General features: G+C 48.8%; 1 protein-coding gene across 1 annotated transcript; it reads left to right on the forward strand.

The window, feature by feature from the left end:
* Positions 1–1,979: 1,979 nt before the first annotated feature.
* LOC308278426 (CCA tRNA nucleotidyltransferase 1, mitochondrial) lies at positions 1,980–11,670 on the forward strand (the record flags this gene model as incomplete). Its single annotated transcript, XM_080718187.1, has 7 exons — positions 1,980–2,121; positions 4,121–4,314; positions 5,553–5,691; positions 6,274–6,400; positions 9,587–9,780; positions 10,639–10,892; positions 11,422–11,670. 7 exons carry the CDS (start codon positions 1,980–1,982, stop codon positions 11,668–11,670), a joined length of 1,299 nt encoding a protein of 432 aa, XP_080574313.1.
* Positions 11,671–18,210: the final 6,540 nt, after the last annotated feature.

Here is an 18,210-nt window from a genome sequence, read left to right on the forward strand (position 1 = left end):
GTGGTACAGGTGTGTAAGCCCAGTATTTGAGGAGGCCAAGACAGGAGGCGCTCAGGTTCAAGGACAGCCTCAGTAACATCGCAACTTATTAAGATCTTGTTTCCAAAAAATAAGAAAAGGATGGGGGTGTGGCTTAGAGATGGGGTTCAATTTCTAGTAATCCCCTACACACACACCCTACAATGACATACCATTTAACCCAAAGACATTCTACCGCTGAGCTATACTCCAAGGCTCTCCTGGTTTTTTATTTTTTTCTTTCTGTTTTTTGAAATAGGATCTTGTTAAGTTGCTGAAGAGTCTTGCGATGTTTCTGGGGTTGGTCCCGAACCTGCGATCTTCCTGTCTCAGCCTTCTCCAGTTTTCTGGGATCACAGGTAGGCATCACCAATATCTGGTTTTAATATTTTTTTTTATAATAACTAGTTTAAAAGAAACAAATTGTGAGTGTTTCACTGGGACTGAATATTTGATTTGGTGATCATGGGCAAGACGTTTCTCTTGAGAAAGTCCTGATTATTATTTCAGATTAAGTCACCGTGCTGTCTGCTTAAGGTAGTCGGCTTCTGTATCTTCCGCGCTTCGGTCCACGCGGACGCTTGTCCTCGCTGCCAGCGGCTGCCTCCCCTCCCCTGCTCCTATTTTATTTTATTTTATTTTATTTTATTTTATTTTATTTTTGTCTCACCGAGTCGCCGAGGGCCTCACTGGGTTGCCGAGGCTGGCCTCCCCCTCCCCTGCTCCTATTTTATTTTATTTTATTTTATTTTATTTTATTTTATTTTATTTTATTTTTTGTCTCACCGAGTCGCTGAGGGCCTCACTGGGTTGCCGAGGCTGGCCTCCCCAGTCCCGGGGTTCCCGGCGCGCACCCCGGCGCCCGGTTCCTTCTGGCGCTTGGGCAGCATCTGGCAGCCGCAGCTGCGCCGTCAGCATCCTGAGGAACAGCCCCGCGTCTCCCCGGCCTCGGACAGGCCACGCCCACTTCCGGCCTCGGCTCCCATTGGCCGCTGGCCGTCGCGCGCCCTCAACGTCATCACGCGCGCGCCGTCCATCCCGGAAGTGCTCTGAGCGGCGAGGCCGAGGCCGGCAGGGGCCACAGGCGCCCGCGGCGGGGACCGAAGCGCGCACCGTCCAGATGCCGGACGACATTAAGTAGGACGCGGGCCGGGCCCTGAGCAGAGGCGGGAGCGAGGAGCGGCGGGAAGTTTAGTCTGTGCCGAGGGGAAGGGCCCAGCCTGGAGGTCGCGGCCCTGTCCCTGTCCGGCCAGCCATGGCGCGCGTTCAGCACCAGGGGACAGCGGGGTGGGGGGAGAGAACGAGGAAAGGGCAGGCCGCAGGGCCAGGTCCTGGGGAAAGGCCAGGTTTTATTTATTATTATATATATAATTTTTTTTTTTGGTGGTACTGGGGTTCCTGGAAGCCCTTCCACCTCCGGGCTACACTCCCAGACCTATTTTATATATTTTTTAAATTTAGAAACAGGGTCTCCTAAGCCAGCGCGCGGCTGGCTTCGAACCTGCGCGATCCTCCTGCCTCCGCCTCCCAAGCGCGGGGATTACAGGCGTGCGCCACCACGCCCGGCGAAAGGCCAGGTTTTAGCTCCGAGGAAATAGCTTGAGTCATAAACGTCGGGCTCGGGTCGGCAGGGAAGGAGGATGTTTCCTCTCGGGCCGGCCCACGTGGTCTTGGAGGGCAGCTGTTCCCCCGGGCTCTGGGCTATTCGCAACTCCGCGGTCCTTGGGTGCTAACCGAGTCCGGTTTGCCATCAGGCACGGATCGGAGCCGTGGAAGGCGAGCAGAGCCCTGTGCTTTAGGACCCTAGCAGTGGGTAGCTGCCCGTGTTACCTTTTAGCGGTTTTCGTCTGGATAGGCAATGCATTTCTCGCAGTCAGTCAATGGTATTTTAACCTGTTGTTTTGAATCTTCATCGGTGTGCATCCGTGTCTGCCTTGTAGTTGAGCGGCTGGTGACTCCAGATGCTGCGGCGCCTGTATCCTCGGCACGGGTCCGTGGTGAGCTGGAGCCGGCTGTACATCTTGAAGCGGCGTCTATTTACCATGAAGTTGCAGTCTCCGGAATTCCAGTCCCTTTTCACACAAGGATTGAAGAGTCTGACAGGTGAGAGACTGGGAGGCTGTGGAGATGGCAAAGCCCAGGTCGGCTGATGTTCTGTACTCAACATTTTATCTTTTGTGTGTGTGTGTTTGTGAGAGAGAGAGAGAAATTGATGGGTTCTGGGGTTCAAACCGAGGGTGTGTATTGCTGGGGATGGAACCCAGAGGCTTTTACCTTCAGGCTATACTCCCAGACCTATTTTTTTTTAATTATTATTATTTTGAAATAGAGTCTCACCAAGTTGCTGACAGCCTCACCAAGTAGCTGAGGCTGGCTTCGAACCTGCGCGATCCTCCTGTCTCAGCCTCCCGAGTACTGGGATGACAAGCGTGCGCCACCACGCCCGGCGTGAGGATGACTCTGAATCTACAATCTTCTTGTGTTATTTTCCCAAGTCCTGGGATCACAGGTGCTCCGCCAAAGTCTGGCTTTTAGTGACCATTTCATCACATTTGTTGTAGATTATCCCAGTCAAGGAATCCCGGACTATCGCCAAATTGTCAGAAGAGAGAAGAAATTGATTACAGTGTGAAGCCTGACTCTCTTGTGCCGTGTACCTAATATTTTCACTTTCCATACACCGTGGCCTTAGTACTAGCTTGAGTAGGCATATTTTCTTAGTATGCGAAGGTTGTATGGCTGGCAATGTGAATTGTTTTGTTTGTATGTGTGTGTGTGTTTTCATGAGTCATGACTGGTGAGCTTGGGTTCTACTCTTGTGCCGTCTGATGTCAGAGTGCAGTTTAGTGTGGGGATAACAAAAGAGAAAAGGGCGGAGGGCGTTTTGAGTTTTTCTTAGGGGTGGTAGATATCTCAGTGTTGCTGAATGCCTGTGCCAGTGGCCTCCATCTAAAGGTCCCCAAAGACCTTTTTTTGGACAGAGATTCCACTCTTTGGGTGTCTTGCTGTTTACCTGGATTATAGCCATTAAAACCGCTTAGCCCGTAGGGAGCAGCCGTTCAGTCAACTATGATGGGGTGAGTTTTCGATAATGTGCAAATCTTGTTAGCGTTCAGGCATGATCACATGGTTGTTTTGATCTGTCATGGTCACAGAATCATGGTTGATGTTGAGGTTTGGTGAAATTGTCTGCTTCATAGAACACCGGGGTCTAGTTGTGAGCGGCGGGCCAGCTTGTCACAATATCAGGTGTTAATAAAAAAGGGTCAGAGCAGTTGTGGGTGTCAGTAGGTTCTCTATGGTGTTCTTTGGTGACAGCGGTATGTTATAGTGAACTTTGAGTTTTTCTATATATGAGGAGTCAGGTCTGTAGTTGGAGATGTTAGTTTCAGTGTTCCTATGTTTTCTTTTTTTTAATTTAGATAGGAATTGGTTTCAAACATATGCTGGTTAGTTCTTGTCAGATTTGTGGTATACCTTTTATCCTAAGTGATAAAATATATGATAGTTTTGTACCTGAATATACTGTCTTGATAACTGTTCACAGGTAATACAAAGACACTTAGCATTAGCAGTGGTGTATGCCTGGAATCCCAGGACTTGGGAGGCTGAGACAGGAGGATCTCATGGTCACGGTGAACCTCAGTGATGTAGCGGGGCACTCTGAGAACCTTGTTGGTGAAAATTACTTGGTGAATTTTGTTTCAAAAGAAGGCTGGGATGTAGCTCAGAGGTAGAAATGACCCTGGGTTCAGTCCTCAGTACCCCCCCAAAAAAGTATACATATAAACTATGAAAAAGAAAGCAAAACTATTTGCTTTGTCCTTTGGTAATAATTTAGATTTCTATTGATGACCCTGAAACATTGTGAAATTCTGAATTGTTTTCTGCACTGGTCAAGAAAGTTTTAAGTTTCTGCTTGCCTTAGTTCAAAATATACTTGAATGTAGAACAATTCTGTTTTCCATGTCTGGACATTATTCTTGTTTTCCTATGGAGAGGCTCAAATTAGTGCCCCGTACTGTCTCGTAGACGGCGGACCCGGTAGTTTGTCGATTGTGAAAAGCACATTGAAATGAAAATCTTCTTTCTGTCTTTACAGAACTATTTGAGAAAGAGAACCATGAGTTGAGAATAGCCGGAGGTGCGGTGAGGGACTTACTAAACGGGGTGAAGCCTCAAGATGTGGACTTCGCCACCACGGCCACCCCCGCCCAGATGAAGGAGATGTTTCAGTCGGCAGGGATTCGCATGATTAACAACAAGGGAGAGAAGCACGGAACCATTACTGCCAGGGTGAGCGAGAAGTCTGGCCTTTGCTTGATGGCATTGTTGTTTGTGTAACGCTGAAAATGTTTGCTATTTACCTCTTATGTCTACAGTTTGTGAGTGTGTGTGTGTGATGGGGATGGTACCGGGGATTGAGCCCAGGGGCAAGTGTCGCAAGCCCTCCTCGTCCCTTCCCGTCGTCACACTCGCCTCTCGAGGCCCTGAGGGGTGGGATTTGGGACATCGCCCAGGACTAGAGCAGAGCACGTGCGCAGTCCAGGGGAATCCTTGACGGCTTCTCAGTACCGGAGGAGACTTTCACTTCCTAATGCCGAGCCTGCGTTCCTGCTGGGCGTGCAGCCTCTCTGGTGACCCTCGCAGTGTCTGTTCGTTGGGTCTGCCTTCTCTTGTACCTCTGCTCTGCTTTTTCTACTGTGTTGGATCTTTTTTTTTTTTTTTAGATCCCCCCCCCACATTTGCTTATCTATGTTCTCATTGTCCAAGGCTCAGCTCGTGCATCTTTTGAAGCTAGCTAACTTTCCCAACTGGAGGTGGTTTCTTTGCCAGCACTGAGTCTTAGGAGTCATCAGCTTCCCCGGTGAGCGCTAGTAAAGGAGATTCCGGATAATTAATCTCTGATGGGTCGTTTGGTTCATGGTGTATAGTCCATAGACCGACAGTCAGCTCTTTGCAGACTGTAGCTGTTAGAATTCCAAGAGTAGCTTGCCATGACATTGGAAGGCCGCAGGACACTGCCGTGAGGCTTCTTCTCCAGCCCAACACGCCACTTGTCGGAGTTGCTGTCTTTGTAGGTTGGTATTCACCTTGTGTAATCGCTGCATTTATTTTATTCACTTATTCATTCATTTATTTGTTTATGGTGGTACTGGGGCTCCTAGAAGCCTTTCTACGTCTGGGCTACACTCCCAGACCTATTTTATATTTTTATTTGGAAACAGGGTCTCTTAAGCCAGCGAGGCTGGCTTCGAACCTGCGCGATCCTCCTGTCTCCGCCTCCCAAGCGCGGGGATGACAAGCGTGCGCCACCACGCCCAGCGTAATCACCGCATTTAAAACCTGTATTTGCCATTTTGGGATCTTTCTTTGAATGTTGTTTTTCTCTTGGAAGGTACACGTTGGCCAGTTGAGTTTTAAGGGACAGATGTCATGAATGGTTAGGGTTCTAGGACTTTGTTTTCATGACTATTTTTTTAACACCGTATCTGGTGATACTAGAAGGTAACAAGGTAAATATTTCATTTCAGCTTCACGAAGAAAATTTTGAAATCACTACACTGCGGATCGATGTCACCACTGACGGAAGACACGCCGAGGTGGAATTCACAACGGACTGGCAGAAAGATGCGGAGCGCAGGGACCTCACCATCAACTCCATGTTTCTGGGTAACTCACGTGGAGAGAGATGATCACGTCTTAACCTATTTCGTCAGGGCACCGTCTTTCCAAAACAAGACGTGCATTTTGGAAATTCTCCCAAGAAGTTGAATTGAGTTTTAAGAAATTTGTTACCTAGTTTTATTGGTGTCGTGTGGGCTCACTGATTTTTATTTTTTCCCAAACATTCTTTACTGGGCTTTGGCTTTTCTGCTTGATGGTGCATTTTGCAATAAGGCGTGTTTTTTTTTTTTTTTTTTTTTAAATGCAGTGTTTAGTCATCTCTTTCTGGCGCCGTGTGCCTTTGTTGTCTTGGAACAGTTTCAGGATTTGCAGGATTGTATGTTTTTTCGGTTACTCTTGTGGGATTGGAGCGCGAGCCGGTCTCATCCATCTTGCTACCTTAGCTTCTGTGAGGCCTGGTCTTCGTGTCTCCGGTTTCGTAGTTACATATGATGAACACTGTTACTGGCATTTCACTGTTATAACTCAACCTTGCAGAGGTTTGGTAGTAGTAGTTTTTAGCAGATTTTTGTTTTGTTTTTAAATTCTTGGTTGTTCATAATGACTTTTGCTACTCTTTCTGAATAGGTTTTGATGGCACCTTGTTTGATTACTTCAATGGTTATGCAGACTTAAAAAACAAGAAAGTAAGATTTGTTGGGGAAGCCAGACAGAGAATACAAGAAGATTATCTTCGAATTTTGAGATATTTCAGGTAAGAATTTTTACAAGTTCTTCAGAAGAAGAAATTGCCCGGTTTTTAATATCACCGGAGCACAGTCACAGTCTCGCACACCTACGGCGGGAGGGTTCAGGGAGGACGACGGCCCCAAAGGCCCCAGCGCCACGGCACGGCCTGTTACTCACGAGAGGGAGCGCACTTGGGTCGGTATTTTGTTTTATTTTCCAAGTATGCACATAGGTAGTGCATTCCCTAGGATCTTATCCATTAAGAAAGGTTAACAGCTTTTAAACTGTCCACTTTTATTTTTATTGCGTGGTGTGTGTCTTCACGGATCTCATTGTAGCAGCTGTACTTAGGGGCCGAGCGGGGCATTAGCTGGGAATGAGTGACCGGAGTCTTTGCCCTCGTGTCGTGCTTAGTCTCAGGCGGCAGGGGACGCCCCCAGGGTCTCAAAAAATGACATTAAGTCAGTGAAGGAAAATCTCATTAAGCGATGAGTCAAAAAAAAAAGTAAAAAGATAGGCTGCAGTGTTTAAAGAAAACATCGCTAGGCCGGGCGTGGTGGCGCACGCTTGTAATCCCAGTACTTGGGAGGCTGAGATGGGAGGATCTGAGTTTGCAGACAGCCTCAGCTACTTAGTGAGGCCCTGTGCAACTCAGTGAGACCCTGTTTTAAAATAAAGAATAAAAAATAGGTTGAAGCATAGCTCAGAGGTAGACTGTTCCTGGGTTCCAACCCCAGTACTGCCAAAAACAATTAAAAAAATAAAAAAACATTGCTAGTAGGATATGCACGGATGATTTTGTCAGTAGGAGTCATTTTACTTTTTAATTGATATAACAAAACCGGAATATTATAGGAGGTTGTGTGACGTTTTTATACACGGACATATTGTATCAGGTTTGTCAGGTTAAAGGTGTCTGGTCCCCCGTTGGGTCTCATTTCTTGATGGTGAAAGTCTTTGAACTGTGTTTCCTGTGCTTTCGGGAGCATAGTCCAGCGTGGCCATCTCTGCCCACTCCGCAGCAGCACCCGGGCTTCCCATTCTTACCTCATCGTGACGCAGCGCCCGGCCCTGCCATTGGCCGTCCCTCCCGTGCCCGCAGCCACCTGTCTACCCCTCGGGGAGCACCCTGTGCCCTCACCCCTGGGAGTCCAGCTGTTGTAGATTCCACGGGGTGGGTTCCACTTGGCTTGTGTGTCTGTGCCTGCCTGCCTTCAATTATTACAATAACCTCCAGTTCTGTTTTTGGTACCCCAGATGTCAGGGTCTTATCCTTTTCCACGTTCGAGCAGTACGCCGCTGTATAGACCCGCCACATTTTCTCTCTGTTGGTGAGCTGGCCGACTGTTTCCTTTTTGGCTCCTCTGAATAGCAGCATAGCACACGCGGGAGTGCGGGTGTGCGTGTGATGTGTTGATTTTCTCTCCTTTGGGTGTAGAGCCGCGGGTGGGATTCCCGATCACGTAGATAGATCCTTCCCCAGTGTTTAGAGTAGCTGCCACAGTACGTCCCACAGTAGCTGTGTTCATTTATATTCTTTGTAGAAATATTTGTGGGTAGAATATCCTATACAACGTTCCCGGCACTCTTTACCTCTTGTGCGGTTTGACAGCGTCCACACTGGAGGAGTGAGAAGTGCTTGTGGTTTTGACGTGTGTTGTCTGATGACTAATGCTGGTGAGCAGTTTTTTACACCCAGGAGCTCTTGCTTATCTTCGTTGGCGAGAGCTCTCTTTAGGTCTGTTCTTTATTTTGTGTCTTGGGTTATGTGTTGGTAGTGAGTTCTTATAGTGTTTCTATACATTTCGATATTATCCCATTGTCGGGTGTTTAGTTGGCAATTATTGTCCCCCATTCTGTAGGTTCTCTTGTCTATATTATTTTCCTAGAAGTGACTTTGAAACCAGAGTCATTGTACGTGTAAGCTATGCCCTTATTTTTTTAAAATAAGGTCTCGCTACGTTGCTGAGGTTGGCCTCAAACCCATATTCATCTTTCTAAGCTAGGTGTGTAGCATCGTGTCTAGTCAATTTTAAACTATCGCCTCCAAAGCTTTTTTGCCATACCATGAATTCAACCCAGGGGCGTCTGCTTCTGAGCTAAATCCCCAGCCCCAATTTTTATTCTTTATTCTGAAATGGTCTCACTAAGTGGCTGAGGCTGTTTGTGAACCTGAAGTCCTCCTGTCTCAGCCTCCCAGGTACTGGGATTACAAGTGTGTGTCATCACACCCAGGTGTTGTCAAGTTTTATAACCTGTCCTAACTGGCAAGTTATGTCTAATAATACTCGTTTTTCAAAAGGGGAGAATCATTTGAGTTTATATGAGGTCATACCTATTTTTTGAATAAATGCTATTTCTCTAAGTTGGAGTATTTGTTGTTTCTCTTTCCAAATGGAACAGAAATCAAGATCTGGCCTTCTTTTAGTGTTAGTGTGGATCAGTGGTGGGTGTTAAGGCCGTGAGCGGTGCATCGCGGCATTTGATGGCTTTCCATTTGAGGTTTTTTGTAATACGTTTCATTGTCTGCAGCCAAGTTGTCATGTTTGCAGTTATTCATACACACTATTAATGTGCATAGAGCGGCCGGTGTCCGGGAGTCAGGCTGTCGTGTTACTGCACTGCAGTCTTTACATTGGCATTTGATGTCTTTCCTGAGGTCTTGGGCTGTAGCTCTTCCTAACCTTGATCGTTACCTGATTGGTAGGTCTTGAATTTCTCATTTGAAATGAAAAAGGAGGCGCAGAATTAACCCGATGACTTCTAAGGTCTTTCTCGATGTAATAAAGTCGGCATACTTTTTTTAAACCACGTAGATGGAGGGCATTAAAAAGGAGGTTTCTGGTTGTCTTGGTCTGTGTTCTCATTCCTACAATTCAGAACTGCCTCCCTAGCTTAGAGGAAGGAGTATTTATTTGTTCACCATTTTTAGATATTTCAGGGTCAGTCCATGTTGGGCCTGGTCTAAAGAGGAGAGAGGGCAAGTGTGAGCATCCACTGTTACGTTGTGGAGGGAGCGAGCGTGCGTGCGTGCGTGCGTGCGTGCGTGTGTGTGTAGTGGGAGGAGAGCCCTTGTAGAGTCTCAGCAACCCCTACTTAGTGACCACGTTCTTACATCACTACCTTGTTTACGTGAGGTGTAAATCCAAATAGTGACACTGGTGGTTTGTGAATATAGAGATGACGTCCTCTGACGGTTTTTGTCTGGCAGGTTTTATGGCAGAATTGTGGAGAAGCCCGGCGAGCACGACCCCGAGACTTTGGAAGCCATCGCGGAGAACGCGAAAGGCTTGGCGGGCATCTCCGGAGAGCGAATATGGGTGGAATTGAAGAAAATTCTTGTCGGCAGCCACGTGAATCATTTGGTGCACCTCATCTATGACCTCGACGTGGCTCCACACATAGGTGAGAGCAAGTTGTGAGCGTCAGTATTTGGCAAAGAAGTATCTGGTTGCAAGTTTTATAAGGAGCCGTGTTTGGAGGCACTTGTGTATGATTCAAGTCTGTCGAGATTGAGACAGAAGGACGGCAGGTTGGAGGGCGGCCACAGCAGACCAGCGGGACTCTGTTTCAAACTACAAGTTCAAAAGGTCGGGGAGGGGTTCAGGTTGGTGGTAGAAATCCTTGGGTTTCATCTCCACCCCCCCAAAAAAAAACACAATCATTTAGCTTCAGAATTTCGGGGGTGGGGATTGGAACATTTTTATAAAATATCCCAAGATAAAGCTTGGAGTTGGGCTGGGAACAGCTCACGTTCATAAGGTGCATCAGGAGTTTCGTGAAGGTTTATCACGTGAATTCGTTTCTGATGAAAAGGCGGGTTCTCAAATAACGATACCTATGTAACGGAAAGGCTGAGTCAGCGGTTCGTGTGTGTAGACAGTTTTAGAAGAGTTATTCTTGGAAATGTTTTAATCAGAGTTGTAATTAATACAATGAGTAATGGAATTTTATGGTTTGTCACATTGTACAAAACTTGAGTCTATTTCCAACAAGTTAATGAACGTGGAGGGGTGGATTATAGGATCTTTCGGTGGTAGGTCAGGAGTTTGGCGAAAATGTCTTGTGTGAATTTGACATTAGCGCTTCCCCTTGACTTCGTGATGGAGCTCACTGAGGGGGAAAATATATTTAGGGATTTGTGCCGGTTTCTAGAGGGACCGGGGAGGACGGGTGAGAGGGGGCGAGTTGTCACGAGCTGGCGGTGCCATACAATGAAGCTGATCGGTCGAGGTTGTGAGTGTCGGGTGTTTTCGTCTACAGGTTTACCCGCTCGTGCCAGCCTGGACGAGTTCAACCAAGTGTGTAAAAACGTCGAAGGCTCTTCTCCCAAGCCCATGACTCTCTTGGCCTCGTTGTTTAAAGTCCAGGACGACGTCACGAAATTGGATTTGAGGTTGAAGATTTCTAAAGAAGAGAAAAACCTGGCCTCGTTTCTTGTTAAAAGTAGGAGAGACTTACTGAAAGCCACAGACAGTCCAGAGCCCTTGAAGCCCTATCAAGACTACATCATAGACGTAAGTATGTAGGCACGGCTTGGAACAAAGTACTCTACAGCCAGTAAGAAAGATGACTTATTTTTAGATCCAGCCTGCTACATAGTGGTAGTTTTAAAATAAAGAATAAAAAGCCGGGCGTGGTGGCGCACGCTCGTCATCCCCGCGCTTGGGAGGCGGAGACAGGAGGATCGCGCGGGTTCAAAGCCAGCCGCGCGCGCTGGCTTAGGAGACCCTGTTTCCAAATAAAAATGTTAAAAAATAGGTCTGGGAGTGTAGCCCGGAGGTAGAAGGGCTTCCAGGAACCCCAGTACCACCAAAAACAAAAAAAATAAAATAAAGAATAAAAAATAGGAGTGGGGTTATAGGCCAGAGGTCGAATGTCCCTGGGTTCCAGCCACAATTTCCAAATTAAAAATAGCAACGATATGAATTCTTAGGTGGGTTTGAATTCTTTTTAATGGAAAATTTCGTAGCGATTACTTAGCATGTAGGTTTTAGGGGCAAACCCCAAGTGGACGACGAAAGTCACCTTTTGCTCGGCCCTCAGTCCAGGGAACCGGACGCCCCGGCTCGAGTGCGCGAGCTCCTGAAGTACCAAGGCGAGCGGGCGCTGCTGACGGAGATGGAGCGGTGGTCCGTCCCGCCCTTCCCCGTGAGCGGCCACGACGTCAGGAAAGCGGGCGTGTCCTCCGGGAAGGAGATCGGGGCTCTGCTGCAGCAGATGCGGGAGCAGTGGAAGAAGAGTGGGTACCGGATGGAGAAAGAAGAGCTTCTGAGTCACATAAAGAAGCCTTAGCCCACATCGCCGGGAGCTGCCTCAAAGCGGAAAGCGGACAGGCTGGTATTCCCTCTTGATGGAATTTGAGAAAGGACAGCACAATGACGGCTTTTCAGAGAGCCTCTTGAGGATAACTTTTATTTCCTGAAATTATATTTCAGGCACTAAAGTCTACCTCCTCATCGTCAGATCCTTCTCACTGCATCTTAGAGTTTTTTGGAGAAAATGGGGTTGGCCTCTTTATCTGTTCAGACCTTTTAAATATGTAGTGTATTTTTTCACAGCATCCTGCTGGCACAGACCCCGAATAAGCAATGGTCTTGGTGTTGGCTCTTGCAGTACCCGGGTTGCTGTGTTCATTGCCTGCCAACGCTCTTCCGTTTGTACGTGATCTCCAAAATTAATTTGCATCTCAAAAGAAAGCAAGAAGGTGGTTGGTCAATTCGCAGAACACATTGCTTATGAAACATGAAGACCCCGTGGGAACGTGTCATAGAACTGGACCTCGGGAGGTTTGTCGTACCACGGAGCTGACATTTTTCAGTCATAGATTTTCTAACTGTTGCATGCCAAAGCTGGAAAAAAAGCTACTGCGTTAACCTGGGGGTTCTTTAGAAAGCTGTTGTTTTAAGAATATATTTCCTTTGGTTTGGGAAGGCAGATGTGTTTATGTGGTGCCACGTACGCCGATAGTGATAATATTTTTATCCATTTGTTTTAAAGGATATGGTTTATATTGTGGATTTTCTGTTAGATCTTTCTAGTAGGCAAGTGGATAATTGGCAAAAAGTACATTTCTGAGGCGTTGTACGCCACCATTGGTTTCTTCTTCTATTTAGCCAGACATTTGTCCTTTACGGGCCTATGGTGTATGTTGGATCTTCATAAGATCTACTTTGCACAGCGGCAGACGCGTACTCTGTTTTTGACACCTGTACACATATGTCCTTTCTGATGTGTGCGTGTGTCCTCTGACATGGGAACGCATCGGCAGGTATACGTCATTTGTGACGTGCACCATTTTCTCTATGTTAACCAAAGAAAGATGGGTTTCAGGATTTCTGAACATTGTCCCGGGTCCTACGTGCTTAGGTGTCACATGCAACAGAATCAAATAAAGACGTGCCGATCTGATGCGCGTGTCGTTTTCTGCAGGGTTTCTGACGTGTGCGATTTTGGATGCGTAAGAGAATGAAAAGGGGTGGGCCGTTTTTGACGTGTGCTGTTTCTAATGGAAAGAACGAGAAGATGTGGTGGGTCCGATGTGCTTTCTGTTGATGTGTGTCATTTGTGTGATGCCGTCTGTCACGTGAGGGGGTCAAAGGAGGCCGTGACTCGTCTCTGATGGGCGTCATCGGTGATTTGTGGAAGAATCACAAAGGCGTGTTAGCCGGGCGAGGAGGCGCACGCTTGTAATCCCAGTACTTGAGAGGCTGAGACAGGAGGATCCAGTCTCGTGGCCAGTCTTGGCTAATTAGTGAGGCCTTCTGCAACTTACTAAGACCCTGTTCCAAAATAAAGAATCCAACTTAGGGCTGGGGGTGTAGCTTGGAGGTAGAATGCCTCTGGGTTTCATCCCCAGTACCGTAAAAATAAAAATAAAAATAAACGCATTTTATTTCTCATCTGTCCGTGGGTGTCCCTTCTGAAAGACGTGTTTGAGAGTAGCCTTGATTGTAGGCTTCACGGTGTCCTGGCCCGTAGAAGACAAGGCCTCTACGCTGCGTTAAGGTCGGGGAGTCATTGCCGGCTCTACTCTGTGTCATAGAGTGCACTGTGTTACAGACCTCTGCCGTAGTTTATATGTGGTATAAACTCTATGGCATACGTGACCTAGGGATACGTCCACACACGCACACGGCGTTTGTTTCGTCTCCTTCCCCGAGCCTGCCTTAATCCACCCTCGCTCCTGTGATGGTCTCTCTCCCGATTTTCACAGCGCCCGTTTTGGTCATTCTCGGTGTTTCCTGTCTTCCTTCAAGCCCTCTCTCTCTCTCTCTCTCTCTCTCTCTCTCTCTCTCTCTCTCTCTCTCCCTCTCTCCCTCTCTCCCTCCCTCCCTCCCTCCCTCCCTCCCTCTCTCTCTCCCCCCTCCCTCCCCCCTCTCCCTCCCTTCCTCTCTCTCTCTCTCTCTCTCTCTCTCTCTCTCTCTCTCTCTCTCTCGTGTTTTTCTCCACAGGGAAGAAACTCTCTCCCGTGTTACGTGCAGATTGCTCGTCCTCTGAGGCCCGGTGTCCAGCAACACACGTGGCCCGTTAGACAGCCGAAGCGTTTCTCTCACCACCTTAGGTTTTCTAGGCACAAGGTCGTCCAGGGCAGGACGACCTTGTCATCTCGTCTGTCTGAAGACGGCTTCATAGAAACGGGCGGCCACGGAGAAATCCCACGGCGGCCTGTGTCGGCCACTCGGCAGCTAGACCAGGCCTTTGGGAGCAGAATTCATCACACGGACGTTATGGCGTCTGGATGTCACCCAAAAGAGGCCACCGACTCAGAAGATGTAAAGTTAAAGATTTTATTCCACGGGAACGAACTCTGGTGCACCGGGGCTACACTCGGGGTCTGAATCGTCCCTACACAACCCCAAGCTGTTGGCCAGAGCAGGTTTCATAGACCAAAACGGCGAATCATCTGGAAGTTCACAGAGACTCGTTGGCGCTGGTGGGCGAGACTTAAAAAAAAAAAGTTTGCTTCAGCCTGACCGTGTGTACATCAGATAAGGCTGTCTTCACCGAAATTAAAAAAAAATCATTAATCATGCCTTTGTCTTTCCTAGGACTGTGAAATATAAGTCATGGCTTTGTGTTTGTGGCCCAGGAACCAGGTGCAGTTATCTCACAGTTCTAACCTGGGCTGCGGGGCGTGGGGCTGCGTCTGACGGTATATTTCTGTTTTATATAAAAACCTGAGCCATTTCTGTGCCCTCTATCGGCCTCCCTTTCTTTGTAACTGAGTCACATGTTGACTGGACCTATGTCCGCAAGAGGTACACCGTATGTGCGTAACCTGAGCTGAACTGTGCCTATTTTATTTTATTTTATTTATTTATTTATTTTGTGTGTGTGGTACTGGGGTTCCTGGAAGCCCTTCTACCTCCGGGCTCCACTCCCAAACACCTATTTTGTATTTTTATCTGGAAACAGGGTCTCTTAAGCCAGCGCACGCGCCTGGCTTCGAACCTGCGCGATCCTCCTGTCTCTGCCTCCCAAGCGCGGGGATGACAAGCGTGCCCCGCCACGCCCGGCCTGTGCCTATTTTATTTTTAATGAACTTAAGGCATTGATAATGTACGGTCCAATGGTCAGTCTTGAGGGCAACAAGGCTAGGGCTCCGGCTAGAGCAGTTAGAGTTCCTTTACATGTCCACGTTTGGTTGTGGGATGTCCTTGCCTCGGGCCTCTGCCTAAAAGGGGCATAGCGTTGATTAAAGCAGAAGTCTCCGTGGCTGCTGGTCCCACTGTTCCTGCTCCCACCAGTAAAGACCCACAGCGGAGCTGCTGTCCAGGTCTGAGCGCGGTCTGTGTTGAAGGTGTTTGCGGCTCTTGTCTCCCTGATAGACTTGGGGGTAACAAAGACGGGCGCGCAGAGGGTTGGTTCGTGTTGTAACTGGTCCGGGGGAGACACTTCATCTCTGTTACTGTTTGAAGTTCCCATACCCCCTTTGCCAAGGGCCATACGTGTTCATAGAATTTGGAGCTCTCAGGGACACCGTAAACACCAGGCCTCCTGTCTGAGTCCTGTGTTCAGTGGACGTGGAGTTTGCGTTACTCTCCATCCGCTGTGCTCCGCTGAAGACGTCTTTAGCTGGGTGTGGTGAATCCGAGATGGGATTCCGGCGACCTTCATTCCTGCGGAGATAGGGGTGAGTCTGGCGGAATAGGGTCCTTTCCCAGTTGACTCTGAAGTCCAGGAGTGTGAGAGGACTGAGACGCAGGCTCCTGCTTGAAGGGTTAATAAAGCAACTCTGGCTCCTGAGAAGCAGCCTGGGATGCCAGGCTGGGAGGCGAGCCCACTTCCTCTAATCGGTGAGCTCTGAGCCTTGCCGAGTTGCCCTCAAGGTCGGAAGTCACTCCGGCCCTCTCTCTCAATGTCCTTCCCAGCAGAGACATCTCTCAGCAAACTTATCGGTATGATAAACAGCTTGAGAGGTTACGAGCGGTCACAGGTGTTCTTGGCTTCTAACTGTAAAACAAAAAGCCGCTTTGAGACTCGTCCTTTGGCTTTACTCACACACATCCATTGTTGCTTTAAGACAACCTTGTCATGTCTAAAAGAGTCAATCTGTCTATGGATCCCATAGCAGCTTTCTCTATAAAAGTCTGATTGCTCTTTCAATAAAACACGCAGTGCACATGACACCTGCCTCCCCTGTGTCCGTGAATCGGCTTTTCCCTTAGGTCTCCAGTGCACTAGACACTGACACAGGAGGGCGTCTGTTTTACCCAGGCCAGGTCTCCAGGATGGAAGGAGCGTACTGGATCTCCAGGGGCGAAAGGGTAGGAGCCCTTCAGCCTGGTGTATGGCCTTTTAGGTTTGCCGGAGTGCCTGTGAGGCTTTGAGAAGGGAGTGCTCAGACATCTCCACCTCTGGCACGTCTTGTGATTCAGGGAGGAGCAGTGAGGGTCTTATTTTTCCCGTCTTGAACTCTGAGGTGTGTATGCTCAATGTAATTTCCAATTAATATTTAAAGCCTTTTTCTAATTCTGAGAGACTCTGGCCACGAAGGCCAGGCCGTCGTCGGCCCACCCTGCAATGAGAAGGGCAACCGCAACCTAAGAACGTGTTCCTGTAGTCATTTCTTGGTGGCGTCGAAGCAGTGTCAGTCAACGTGGGGTAAGCTTCCAGCCCTCCAGAAAAGGCGTCTGCAGGCACAAGAAGGTTCGTGTATTGGTTTGACCTCTGTAAAGTCGGTTCCCAGTGCTCCCCCGGCATGCTGCCCCCAAATTCTATTTCTTCCGGAGGTCTCTTTTCTTCTTTTGGAATCACCGTGTGCATGCTTGGCCTCTAGACTCCGGGTGTTTTACAATTTGATTTAGCTTTGGGGTGTAGCACCTGGGCCTGAGGAGTTGACGGAGTTTTGTTGCCCCTTGGTGAGCAGTCTGGTAGGGCTGGAATATTAATTTTCTTTCCATTTTTCCATCCAGTAGCATCCCTCACCCTGTTTATCCAGTATCGCTTCTTCCCGTCTTGCCCCATCTACTAGCTGCATTTATCAGCTTTTGTGGTCGTTCTGGCTGAGGGTACGAGACCAAGATGGACAGGGCTGCCACAGAATCTAAGGTACTGGTCACTTCCCAGAGTCCAAGGTCTCAACAAAGTTTCCCTTAACAATGCCCCGATTTTCTCCACGAACAAATGGCAGGGCTTAGTAAAATCAGGGAGCACCGGAGTCTCGAGAGCTTCTGACCCCTTGAGAAGGCCATCTCCCTCCAGACTGCTGTGTAGCAGCTTGGCGATCTCCGCAAGGCCTGGGGTCCACGGTCAGCAGGGCCTTACTGCCTTCCACATGCCCGCGCTTGCCTCTCCAGCACTGGGATCTGGAGGACTGCAGCAGTGCTGCTCTGAGACCGCGTCCTTTCTCCTCCCTCCAGGCTGTAACCCAAGCAGGTCACGCAGGTCCTCCAGAGCTGAGCTTTCCCGGCAGACACGTAGACCCCAGGTCCCGGAGCCTTTGCAGGAGCCCCTCGGTGACTTGCACACCTCGTCTGTTTCTGAGGCTACGAGGAGATCCATCTCCATACAGAGCAGGGTGCTTTGGGGGGTACGCTTGTCGGAACTCCGGAAGGTCGGCACGCAGGGCCTCATCAGAACAGGTTTGGGGGGCTGAGTCCAAGTTAGCTGGCCCCTAAATCCTCTCTCAGGGTCTGTCCACTCAAATGCAAAGATCGGCTGACTGATGGGAGCTAGTGGCCAGGACTAGAACGCCTAGGTCCGTCTTTTGGGGGCAGCAGGCTCAGGAGGGTGTGCGGGTTGTGGGGACCGGACCTTTGGGTGAACAGCGCCAACCTGTTTGTCGATCTCCCGGAGGTCTCGGTCAGGCCGGTGCTCCTCGGTTCCTGGTTTTAAAACTGGGAGCAGCGGCGTGTTCCAGGGAGAATGGCAAGGAGTCAGGATTCCAGCTCCTCCGAGGCCATTTATCTGTTTGGCAACTCCTTTTCTGGCCTGCTCCTGCCAGAGCGGCTGTATTTAAAAGCTGAACCGTGACCAGAGGTCAGTGGGCAGTGAGCCCAGGAGGATTCATTTTCTGCCCATACCCGGGGGGACTTTTCTTTAAGTCGTCTGGTCCTTTATGGTCTACGAGGCATTCTTCTGAGAGAAGACACATCACTAGGACAGTCACCGATACCCCATCATGATTATGGAGTGGTGGGGACCCTTCAGGGTTTTATGAAGGGGAATGGTTGCTCCCAATTTTTTAGGAAGTCCCGGCCCAGCAGGGGATATGGGGTGTAGGAGAAATCCCTGCGCTAGGTTTTGTGCCATGTTCCCCTGCCCGAGGCTGTCTCCACACTTGTGACCTTGGGTTACAGCCTGTAGACTAGTTCCATTCTTAACCTGCGG

Source organism: Muscardinus avellanarius (genome assembly GCF_963383645.1).
Source record: "Muscardinus avellanarius genome assembly, chromosome: 22".
NCBI classification, from domain to species: Eukaryota; Metazoa; Chordata; class Mammalia; order Rodentia; family Gliridae; genus Muscardinus; species Muscardinus avellanarius.